Source organism: Bos indicus x Bos taurus, chromosome 2 (assembly GCF_003369695.1).
Source record: "Bos indicus x Bos taurus breed Angus x Brahman F1 hybrid chromosome 2, Bos_hybrid_MaternalHap_v2.0, whole genome shotgun sequence".
In the NCBI taxonomy this organism is placed as follows: Eukaryota; Metazoa; Chordata; class Mammalia; order Artiodactyla; family Bovidae; genus Bos; species Bos indicus x Bos taurus.
In genome coordinates this window covers 38,799,218-38,812,211 of record NC_040077.1, presented here as the reverse complement: position 1 = coordinate 38,812,211, position 12,994 = coordinate 38,799,218, and the positions used below count along the sequence as shown (strand labels likewise).

At 36.8% G+C, this 12,994-nt stretch overlaps 1 protein-coding gene across 3 annotated transcripts in view; it reads right to left on the bottom strand.

The window, feature by feature from the left end:
* Nucleotides 1-3,530: 3,530 nt before the first annotated feature.
* Nucleotides 3,531-12,994, bottom strand: part of CYTIP (cytohesin 1 interacting protein) — an 83,263-nt gene continuing 73,799 nt past the window's right edge. For all 3 annotated transcript variants that reach the window (XM_027560270.1, XM_027560277.1, XM_027560263.1), the window contains 2 exons: nucleotides 10,443-10,509; nucleotides 3,531-7,796 (listed from right to left, as the gene is read on the bottom strand). In XM_027560270.1, the coding sequence (XP_027416071.1) occupies nucleotides 7,336-7,796; nucleotides 10,443-10,509 (528 nt within the window). In that variant the 3' untranslated portion in view covers nucleotides 3,531-7,335. The remainder of the gene's footprint in view (nucleotides 7,797-10,442; nucleotides 10,510-12,994) is intronic.

Below are 12,994 nucleotides of genomic sequence, written 5' to 3'. Positions count from 1 at the left end.
TCTTCAGTATTTTTTTTCCTTTGCATTCACAACTTGGCTAACTATTCAGGAAAAGGTCCTAACTTTTGACCTATCTCAGCTTTCAGTATGGCTTCCTCACTAAGCTCTATCATTTCTAGCTTTTGATTTAAAGGAGAAGGTGTGTGACTCTTCCTTTCATTTGAACATTTAGAGGCCCATTGCGGAGTTATTCACTGGCCTAATTTCAATATTGTGTATCTCAGAGAATAGGGAGGCCTGAGGCAATGGGGAGAGACCGGGAACAGTTGGTTGGTGGAACAGTCAGAATACACATAACATTTATCAATTAAATTTGCCATCTTATATGAACACAGTTTGTGGCAACTCAAAACAACTACAGTAATAACATCAAAGATCACTGATCACAGATCCTCATAACAAATATAAAATACAATAGTAATGAAAAAAATAAATATTGCAAGAATTTGCAAAATGTGACACCGAGACATGAAGTGAGCAAATGCAGTTTGCTGATAGACTTGCTTAATGTAGGGTTGCCTTCAATTTTTTTTTAAACCTTCAATTTGTAAAAAACAAAAAAAAACAAAAAAAAACAATATCGGTGAAGTATAACAAAATATAGTGCAATTAAGCAAGGTATGTCTGTTCCTAAAAGTGCAAATGCTAGCTCATACGGTAAAATTATGTTTAGCTTTGTAAAAATACCGCCAAACTGTCTCCCAAAGCACTATACTAGTTTGCATTCCCATCAGCAACGAAGGAATATTCCTGTTAGTCCGCATCCTTGCCAGCAATTTGTATTGTCATTTATCTGGATTTTAGTCATCCTAACATCCATGGAGTAGTATCTTGTTACTACTTGGGATTTAATTTGTAAATTAAATTTAATTTATAAATCCCAAGTGACAAATGATATTGAGCTCTTTTAATGCACTTATTTGCCACCTACATACCATCTTTGGAGATGTGCTTGCTCACATCTTTGGAGCATGCTTTAATTGGGTTGTTTGCATTCTTATTTTTGAATTTTAAAAGTTCTTTTTATATTTTGGATGCAAGTTCTTTTTCAAATATGTGTTTTGCAAATATTTTCTCCCAGTGTAAGATTTTTCTTTTGATTCTTTTAACAGTATCTTTCCTAAAGGGGAAGTATTTAATTTTAATAAAATCCAATATATCTGTTTTTGCTTTTACAAATCACCTTTTTGGTGTATGTAAAAAGTTATCATCAAATCCAAGGTTACCTAGATGTTCTCCTATGTCATCATCCAGAAATGTTACACTTTTATGTTCTGCATCTAGGTCTATGATTCATTTAAGTTAATTTCATGAAATGTGTAAAGTCTTGCATATGGATGTCCAATTGTTCAAGAACCATTTTTGAAAATACTGTCCTTTCTCCATGAAACTACATTTACTTCTTTGTCAAAGATCAGTGACTATATTTGTGCAGGTCTATATCTGGGTACTTTAATCTGTTTCATTGATCTACAAGTCTATTCTTTTGCCAAAACCATGTTGTCTCAATCATTATAGATTTATAGGTCATCTAGAAATTGTGCATTATGATTCCTCTAATTTTTATCTTCTTCTCTTCCTCCTCCTCATTCTTATACTTCTTTGGTGTTACATTGGCTATTCTATCTTTTGCTTTTTCGTAGGAATTTTAGAATCTGTTTCTCAATGATTACAAAATAGCTTGCAGGAATGTTGATTGGGATGTCAGTGAATCTATAGATTAAGTTAGGAAGAACTAATACCAACACTATTGAGTCTTTCAACCCATGAACACAGAATATCTATTTAGATTTTCTTGGATTTATTTCATCAGCATTGAGATATAAATAGATCTGTATAGATCTGTACATATTTTGTCAAGTTTATACCTAAGTGTTTCATTTTTTTGGTACTATTGTGAACAGTATTGATGGTTGAGTTTAAAATCTTAGTTGTCCATTTCTTGTATACAGGAAACCAATTACCATATTTTTGTATAGTGATTTGTGTCCGATAACCGTGCTATACTCACTTACTAGTTTCAGAATGTTTGTTGTTGATCTGGGGGGATTTTTCACATTGACAATCATATTATCTGAAAACAAAGGAAATTTCATGTCTTCCTTCCCAATTTGTATCTTTTATTTCCTTTCCTTGTCTTAGTGAACTAACTAGGATTTTCAGTATAGTGGTAAATAGAAGTGGTGAGGGAATATCTTTTGTTTGTACCTCATCTTAGGGGGAAAGCATCCAGTTTCTCATGTCATAATATTAGCTAGCTGTAGGGTTTTTATAGATGTTCTTTATCAAGTTGTAGGGCTTATCCTCTACTCCTAAGATATACATGCTTTCTATTCTTCAAACTGTCTTATTTTCCCAAGTTCTAATAAATGTGCTATTTGCAAGATCACCTGACAATTTGCTCATAATTAATCATATCATTTTGTGTTTTATAGTTTTGATCATGAAAGTTTTATTTCTCTGTGGAATTCCTTTCATCTGCTCACTAAGATGTACCCACATAGACTTGATCAAGTCCAGTATATCAATCAGTGAATTCACTTAAATACATTCAGATTCCCTGAGCAGAATTTAGAAGTAACTGGTTCACTCTTTAACATTCTTTTAAAATCTTCTGTCATTTCATGCACCTGGGGGACAAAGCTGGAAGGTCTGTAACAGAGCTGGATATAGTTTCCTCCTCAGCTTTTTGGCTGGTTATACAATCTTGGCCAATTTCTTTAAATTAAAAAGTCGTTAATCTTAACATTGCTCTATGTAAAAATTAAAAACGGTGACATTCACACTTTTTTTTGCTCAAAGAAGTTTAGAGAAGACTTAGTATCTTAAATTATCAATTTGTGAACTCCTTGAATAGTGTTGTGAATAGCTTCTAAGGTAGCTCCCAGTCCCCTCCTCCTGTTCATGCCTTTGTGTAAGCCCAGCTCTGTGAGTGTGGGTGGGTCCTGTGACTTGTATCTAACAAATAGATGGCACAATTGATGGGATATCACTCTTGTGATTATGTTCTGTTCTATGGCAAAGGTACTGGGATGTCAGTCTGGTTACACTGCATTATTTAGGGCTCTGTCTCATTTCTCATTCTCATTTAGTGGCTCAGATGGTAAAGAATCTGCCTGCAATGTGGGAGACTCAGGTTCAATCCCTGAATTGGGGAAAATCTTCTGGAGAAGGAAATAGCTACCCCCTCCAGTATCTTGCCTGGAGAATTTGACAGACAGAAGAGCCTGGCAGGCTACAGTCCATGGGGTCACAAAGAGTTGGACATGATTGAGCAACTAATGGTTATAGTATCTCTTTCTCTCTATTGTTGGGTTTTGATAAGCAAGTTGCCATGAAACCTATGGCTGTAAGGAATGCTTCTGACAACAACCCTGAGGAATTGTGATAGGAAATCCTTCCCCAGTCAAGCCTGTAGATAAGAACTCAGTCCTGGGTGACATCATGATTGCTGCTCTGTGAAACTCTGAGGATGTTAAAAGATTGTGGGGTCTGGCTGCCCACAGTTCAAATGCCAATAAACAGGCCAGTTTGGTAGAAAGGAAAGCTTGCTTTATTTCAGATTTCAGCAACTAGGGGGGTGGTGGGCAGACATCTGTCCAAAGGCTGTACCCCCCGACAACTGGCAGATGCCCCCCCACACACACAACCAGAGGGGCAAGAGCTTTTAGAGACAGAAATGAGGTTATATACAGAAACAGCACAGTCATCTTTGACAGTCATCTTCAAATTGGTCATCAGTGGTCTAATCAATGTCAACTTGGTTGTTGACATTGATTGTTTTAGGTACAGTTGGTTGTTGTAGGTACAGTTAATTTTCAGTTCCAGGGTCTGTTTCCTCCCATTTTTTGAGGCCAATTCTTATAATTGTGGCAGCTTATGTCATGGGTATAGCCTGGTCATCATGTAGTTTATTTTTTTATAAGACAGCACCTGGGATATGGTTCAGAATATTATCTGTAGTCCTTGAGAAGGAAACAAAGGTCCTTAACTCTGTTTAATGACTACGTTATTATTATTTGATCTTCTTTGACTGTTTTCCTTTGTTTCTACATTTTCATTTCTCTGATTAAACTTATTCTTTGACTGAAGTTTTCCACAGACAAAAGCAGGCAGAGGATGTTGCAGGGTTTGGGGTCAAGGACCACAGGGTCCTGCTTCGTTTCAAGGAGACCCAGCTAAACATTACCCGTACTCCTGACCACAAACTTTTGAGATATTATGTTTTAAACCTCTATGTTTGCAGCAGTTTGTCAAACAACAACAGAAAGCTAATACAAGTGCAAAGCCTCAATTAAATAGGTAATATATTTTAAGAACCTCAAAGAGATAGGTGTTAATAGGTCACTCTAGATTTTTTAAATTCCATTTCATTTAAAGTAAGTAAAGACAGAGAGAGATAGCAGAAAGTTCTGTCATTGAAGAGTAGCATTCTTTATTTCAGAAAGGTGTCAAAATTTTATTGCCCATAGTTGTGTAAGGAATTGGATATAAAGCACCAATAATTTTGTGATCCAAAGTATAGTATAGTTGTTATGTGTTATATACTATGCTTAGACTGTATACATCCACCAATACTTATACTTTATGATTAGTATACACAAGCTGTTTCCAAGTTTGATCTTCAGTTCAGACTAGGATTTTTAGTATTGTTTGTATCATGCACTAAGATGGAAAAGCATTAAAAAGTAGAAATGGTAAATAAAAGTCATTTCAAAAAATATAGTTCCAACCTGTTTGACATGGTGGTGTTCCTATAGTCACATGACAAGAGTGACTCCTAATAGGTTTGATTCAAATTTGATTTATCAATCAAAGCCATATTAGAAAAATGCATTTTCATAACAAATTTTCAATTAGTAAATTCACCAATATTACATATTTGACAACTTTGGGGTTAAAAAAAAACTCTTCACTTTTCTTTTCCCAGTAAATTATATCAAAGTAAGTCACTGTGGTCATTGCACACCAGAAAATTAGAGAAATGACATCTTCTAAAGTCTCATTGAGGTCAGATTCAGGTTGAAAAACTATGCTATGAGAAATTTACCCACATTTCCACTCAACAACAGGTTTCTTACAACTTGTGAACACACAAAACATGCGATACCCTTCCTTCCTGTACTTTGGTTAAAAAATGCTTAACTTTTTTTCCAGAACATGTCTAACTCGGCTCTCATGCTTCTTATCGCAGGCGACAGTGCAGCATGCTGTGCTTCTTCCCTCTACCATTTTGGGTTTGATGTTTACTGTAAGATGGTATCATACTATATTTAACACTTAAAACCACAGAAAGGCAAATGACATGTTGTCTGCTTTTCCAGATGAACTGCGGTAGCTCTTAAAACATTGTTCACATAGAATACTTTAAAATCATCTTTCCTAAAATAAATATAGTATTTTTGCCCCTGGACTTGGTGAAAGAGGACAAACAGATAATGCTACACACATGTAAGCAGATCTTTAACATGACAATTCTAGTCTGTGGTGAGAAATAAGCAATATCTGTCAAATCACAATTGATTTGCAAGCCCCTGTTGAAAATAAATGTATTGCTAACCATGTAGTTATTATAAGTTATGTGCTTATATCTGAAAACTTGCTTGTAGACCTGAGAAGAGTCACCTTATATGTTTGCCTTTCTATTTACCAAATAGGGTCTTTTCTCCTATTTACAATATCCTTATTCATGCAATATCTACAATTGTACATTTTAAATATTGGGGTTGGGGCAAATGGTAGTCCTGTGGTGGTAACCACACAGAACCAGCAAAGAGGTGAACAACATCCAGAGAGACTAAGCAGGTAAGCTAGAGCTGGGAAAAACTGGCTTCCAATATTAGCCCTCCCAGTGACCATGGGGGCTTCTCTGAATACCTGCTTCCTTATCTATATGCCTAATGTCTCTCTACAGGTTTATTTCTGGGATCACATGGACAACATCTTTCACCTATTATGCATTCAGTAAATGACAGACAAGATTGCCGTTGTTCCTGTGAAAGCTCTACTCTTCACATGAATGATTCTTATGCAGAGCCCACTGGATACTCCTGAATTCAAAGAATTAATAGAAAGTATGTCCCATTAGAAATATTTTCCTATTTTATTTTATCACTTATTTCTTACCCTACAAGCTTCCTTGCCCTCATCTCTTTTTTCCTCAAAATGAGTCACTCTTTATTCAGTTTATTTAAGTGTATCAGTTACACTCAAAGTCATCTATCTCTCACACATACACACACACACATGCACATACAGCGTTCACAATCAGTAGGGACTGTATATTACATTGTCCAGATTATCTACCCTAGAATACAGGTAATGAGCAGCTGTATCGCCAGAACAGAGAAATCATGAACTTTAATTGGCATTGAATAAAAATGTGATTGAAAGATGAGGAGTAAAAGTGATACCAACATAACTAATAGACAAGAGAGTGCTGCAGCAATAACCACTAAGAATATATAATATAAAGTGAGGAGTAATGTGAAAAAATTCCACAGGAGGAAAATCTTTTTCCTAACTCTAATTTTTCAAACTTTAGATATTTGTTCAAAAAACATCACAAGGCTGTAGGATCTTGAGAGTTACAGACTTGTCATCAATGTTTAGGAAGAGCAAAAGTTGAATCAGGTAAGAAAGACATCCTCATCCATTTTGTTTAGGCCACCAGTAAATAAGACCTTATTATAGTCTTCTTTAGTACCCATCTTAGAAAACATCTTTCAATGGATTTTATAAAGCTTAAATCCTCTTATTAAATCTACTTCCTGCTTTATTATCACTGTGGATATTAAAAAAAGGGCTGATGATCATCTTCGCTTCTAATCTTTCATAAATTTGAACAGAAACATTCAAAACGCCTATTAATAAGCCTCCCCATAGTCTACTGAGCTCAAGCAAATATAAGTTTTGTAACCCACCAGTTAATCTACAGAAGGTATTCCAAATAATTACATTCTGTCACATTCTTATTTATACTTGATTCTAAAAAGTTCTCAACTTTTCACATGACTAATCTAGAAAATAAATATTACCCTTGCTTTCACAGGCAGCATTAAAATGAGCAGGCACTTGAGTTAATTTGTTATATTTTGTAATTTACTATTATTTAATTTTCCTACTGCCTGCTTAGAACTTGAACCGTTCTGGTTAAAAAAAGATTGCAAAAGAGACATAGTAGTACAAAAGTTTAAATAAAGTTCACTACAGCCATGAAATGAGATGTCAGTTTTGCAATCCATCTGCACTTTCCCACTAAACTGGGTGGAGCTGATCTAAAGGAATCTGAAGATATTTACAAAATAAGCTAATAGGAAAGGGCAGGGCAACCCATTAAAAGCGACTCTCTTCCTCTTCCACAGCGTGGTGAAGGCCTGGGATGAATTTCAAGAGCTGTTTCCGGACGCTTCCCCTTCTGCTTTTCCTGGGCAGGGTCCCATACATGCCTGAGAAGTTACCCTCACACAAGGGAGACATGGACCCACTGCTGGCAGAACTAATGCTCCGATTCCTCCTCGAAGAAGACCTCTTCAGAAAATCGTCTCCTTCCTTCAGGACAAAGCACTCGTCATCTGTGCTTGTCTGGCGGCTGAAGGCGTCCCGACCGGAGTCTTCAGACACACCGGTCTGGTACCCATCCTCACTGTCTATCGTCATGGAGCTCAGCCAGCTCTTACAGCTGCTGGCACTGGATAATCGATTCCGGTCCCGGAGGGCCGCGCCAGGCAGGGGTCCAAGCAGTGTGAATTCATCTATGTCCATATTTTCCAAGCTTGGGCAGTTAGTCGCATCACCTACAGTGCAGAAAAGAAAGCCTCCTGTGAAATAGATCTAAGCATCACTCCTTACAAGTAAATACATCAAAATTTCTCTTTGAAAGGCACAAGAAAGAGTAAGTGTAAATAGTTCTTTTCACCAAGCTTGCACAAATAAGTGACTGTCTATGAGATCATTTGATAAGCTTAAGAGTATGATTTTTCAAGCTATTTGTCCATAGACTGTGGGTGCTCAGTTACTTGGTTGTGTTTGACTCTTTGTGACCCTGTGACTCTAGGCTGCCAGGCTCTTCTGTCTATGGAGTTTTCCAGACAAGAATACTAGACTGGGTTGCCATTTCTACTCCAGGAATCTTCCTGACCCAGGGACCAAACCTCCATCTCTTGCATCTCCTGCACTGGTGAGCAGATTCTTTAGCACTCTGCCACCTGGGAAAACCTTGTTTATGGATTAGTTTCATGTAAAGGATTCCATGGTCACAAAAAATGGTCTAGATTAAATAAATTGAAACAAAACCTTCACATTAGAATAGTTCAACTCATCTAACAGTATTCCAGTGCAACTTTTGAATTTCCAAAAGAATCATTTCTCACATTAAAGTGGCCCTGCCACTTTTTATTAAAATCATCATAGAAATGGGTTCCAAAGAATATACTTGGAGAAATGCCCTCTTATGGATTTTCTCTATTTTAGTTCCTCCAGTTTTTAGTTACTGCATTTTTTAATAATTGTAAAATTATTATAACATCACTTGAAGTGTATGGAAATCACAGTTATAAAACCTGCACCTTACGGACTGATTATTAGAGAATTCAAAGATGCTTAGAACAGAAAGGATATCTTAGCGCCTCGATATTCCCAGTTTATTCTTAGAATACTTTAATACTTATATTCTTTGAAATGGTAGCGTACCAGAAAACATCCCTGTCCTAAAATAAATAATCATTTGAAAAAATTGAATGTTATCTGCTTAGCTGAATTTCTTCATCAACCTTTTATAACCTACATCTGGGCTCTCCAAACTCAAATTTTAATCTCACACCAACAGCCTGTTCATATCCCACTTGCTTCTGTACTATCTGAGTTGTTTGGTATGCTGCTAAAAGAAAGGAGATTATTTGTAATGCTAGCCAGAAAAAAAAATCATTTGAAGGTGACTTTGCTTCAGGAAAAGTAATAGGACATTACACACTCAGAAATGTGTTTTTTTAACCTCATGCTGATTGTCTCTACTGCTGCTCTCCTTTGCCCTTGGTTGACAATATTAAAAGAGACTGTTTGTTTATTTTTCCATTTGATCTGCAAGGTTGAGTAGGGTCAGCCCTATGGTGACCAGTTATAATGCGTTCTTTTTTGTTAACAAAACCTACTTTATTTCATTTGACAACAAGTTGATGAATGTCTTTTGATTGGAGAGCATTTGGCATGTAGAATCTCATGCCCTGGATATTTATTCCAGGTCTATAAAAAGTAAACTAAAGAACTCTTTTAATCTCTCAAAAAATATAGACAATGGCCTTATGAGGAGCCAATCTCCTTGATCCTGAACAAAGGACCTTGTCTATACAAGGCCATGCCCACAGAACCACAAAACTGCCTACACTTATCAGATCAAACCCCATCTCCCCTTTAGGATGCTCCTCTGCAAGTAGAGGCAAAGATATCCCAAACACCATGAAGTCTACAGAAATCCAGGAAGTAGCCATATATTTGTGCCTCTGACTTGTTAGCAAATTTTAGATCCCTCAAAAAAACCCTGTTATACATTTTTAAGAATATTACTTTGTAAACACAAATAGAGAAGTAACTCATATATGTTTCATTTTCTGAAAAGAAAGAACTTGAACACCAACTTCTGTCATAAATTAGTGCCGAACTAAGAATTAAATATATCTTTTTTCTATAAACAGATGATCACTAAAACAAACAGATAGTGTAAGGTTATAAATAGAGACTTTAGGTCAGACTTATCTAACAAAGATATAAGCTGTATTTCACACCCACATAGCTAGTAGTTTCAGTGCATTATTTGCACACGTAAGTTCATTCCTCAGGTTATACCAGTCACACAGCAAGTGCCAAGTCAACGAATTTTAAACTCAACCCTTCTTCTCAGAATGCATACAATGGCAAGAAGCATGCATTTACTGTTTTAAAGATCCTTCACATTTCCTGGGTTTGAGGGCCATGAAGGAGAATACCTCTGCATTATTCTAACTTACACAATTTGAGCAAATAATACAAGCTCCACCCAAGAAGCATGCTACCTTTCCAGTTACAAGAGTTTCTCAGAACTATGCAGCCCCTGAGCCAAAGGTATTCTCAGGAATTTAATTCATCTGCCAAAGTAATAAGAAAATGAGGCCACCATTCATATTGCTCTTCTAAAATCCCCAGGTGCTTCTTGCGAGTGTGTGCATGCATGTGTGTCCATGTTTTCGTGTGCATGTGTTATGTGTGTGGAAGAGGGGGCGTCATCTGACTTACCCCTCCTCCAAATACACTGGTCACTCCAAAAGCCAAGCCAAAGGAATACAGACTATTTTTGACCCATGCTAGACAATTTTTTCCTTGTAATGATGACAATCTTAAAACAATTTAGACACAGAAGTACTGAAAGAATGAAATGTAAGTGTGGTTTCTGAACCGGAAATCACATTTACCATGAAGCAGGCGCTGTTCCTGTAACTGCAGAGATCTGAACTCCACCCATTTCTTCTTTAAGGTTTGCTGAGAAAGAAGAAAAAAAGTGCTAATTATTAGGAAACCCCAGAGAAGACAGCAATGTACTTTCAGGGGCTCAGATTTGTCAATTCATTTTTTTTCATTTCTTTCTAGCACCAACAATCCCTCTCATTCATTTGAAAGATTTTTTTTTTCTGTATAATAGGGGAATATAGGGAACACCAATTTCTCAAGAAATAGTCTAGTAGCACCAACGAATTGAAACAATAACACTGTTTCAATAGAGATGACAGAAAATAGAAACAATGACATTTACGTTTTTTTATTTTAAATTATTGGAAAAGCAGATTGCTTGGGTTTGTGTCCATTTACTAGCTGATTCAGCAAGACTTTAAACTCTAGGCTTCTCTCATTTATAACATGAGGACAACAGAACCTAAACCCTTGGATTTTCATGAGGATTATAAGCATTAGTAGATGAAAATGGGTGGAATGGTGGATACAGCTTAGTAAATGTTCAAAAATGCCATGATCATTTTGAATGGACACAGATGTGGTACATATATACAATGAAATATTACTCAGCTATGAAAAAGAATGAAATAATGGCATTTGCAGCAACATGGATGGGCCTAGAGATTTTCACACTAAGCAAAAAGCAAGTCAGAAAGAGAAAGACAAATATTATATGATATCACTTATATGTGGAACCTAAAAAAAATGATACCAATAAGCTTATTTATAAAACAGAAACAGATTCACAGACAGAAAACAAACATGCTTATCAAAGGGGAAATGGGGCAGGGGAAGGATAAATTAGGAGTATAGGATTAAGACATACACACTATTATACATAAAATAGATGAACAACAAGAATTTATCGTACACCACAGAGAACTACATTCAGTAGCTTATAGTAACATGTAATAGAAAGAAATCTCAAAAATATATATATGTATAACTGGATCACTTTGCTGTACATCCAAAACTAACACAATATTTTAAATCAACTATATTTCGATTAAAAAAAAATACCACCATCATTCTATAAGCCTGGGTCACTAACACTATCTTTTCTGCTGGATATCTATTTCTTTTCTTTTTTTTTTTTAATTTAATTTAATTTTATTTTATTTTTTAACTTTACAATATTGTATTGGTTTTGCCATACATCAAAATGAATCCGCCACAGGTATACATGTGTTCCCCATCCTGAACCCTCCTCTGTCCTCCCTCCCTCGCCAAGGGAAGCTGACCAGCTCTAAAAGATATCCTTGGAGGGCTAAACTTAGAACATTTCTTAACAGTTCTTGACTTCTTAACTGCTTCCTTCCTTGGCTGCTCCGTGCATGAGAACAGTGGCCCAGGGAGGGATGAAGGGGCTGCTGTAATGGTCATGACTGCACATGAGGCCTGGCCTAGCCCGCAGCCAGGCTGCGGATGGGAGTCGAACGTCAACAAAGGAGAAGGCACCTGACGAGGCAAAAGCCTCCTTCTCCCTTCTCTCTGCTTTTCACTCCACCCCTTCTTTGCCACTTCAGGTCCACAGCAAGCCCCCAGATTTAGGTATCCCACCACTCAGATTTGCCTGTGGACATTTATCAGGAAGGAAAGGCAGCCTAAGAAGAAACAAGTGGTCCTTTGTACAGATCAGTCTGGAAGGGGTAGACGAAGGCTAAAATGGGAGAGTGGGGGAAAAGTACATTTGGAAGAGGAAGACTAAAGGAAAAGAAAATATTACAAGAATGCCATTAAATGTTTAAGGGGGACTCTGGCTGTTCAGGGAATGAACAATCACTGGGCAGGACTTTCTCAGCCTTGATAACAGTAACACATAGCAGCATTCCTTATGCCTGTCAGTATAATATGTAATCAATAAATCAAAGACATAAAATACCTCGCTCAGTTAATTCCTTGTCCTTTCTATACTATAACATAGTCTACCTGGCTCTAAGACTGCTGGGCTACATGAATTATAGCTCTTATAAACCTGAGGTCATGTGAAGGTCAGAGTCAGGAAACCAGGAAGTACAGAACCAGCAGGGATCTGGCATATAAGCCCTTTTTTCTTTCTTAAAGAGGTTTATCTCTTACAAGAGAATAGAGTCCAATTGGGGAGCATAAGGATAGACCAATACTCAAAACTAATTATAGGCAGAAGAGGAAGTTGTATTTCTGTACTTACTACCTATAAATACAAAGTCAGGACTTGCCAAATAGTTTCTGTGAAAATAAAGGTTTTTAAGTATCAAATCTGTTGATTTGTCCCAGTCATCTCAGTATGTCGTCACTTAAACCAAGAAAATACCAGTGTAAAGAGCAGCTGTGTCAAAGTGACTAAGAGCTTTTAGTCTGTACTGAAGCTTCCTTATTTTGCTCAAAGTCTGTTTCGGTCTATTATTAACATCACAGTGGTGTATTTGGACAAATCTAACCTCTCATTCAGAGAAGGCAATGGCACCCCACTCCAGTACTCTTGCCTGGAAAATCCCATGGATGGAGGAGCCTGGTAGGCTGCCATCCATGGGGT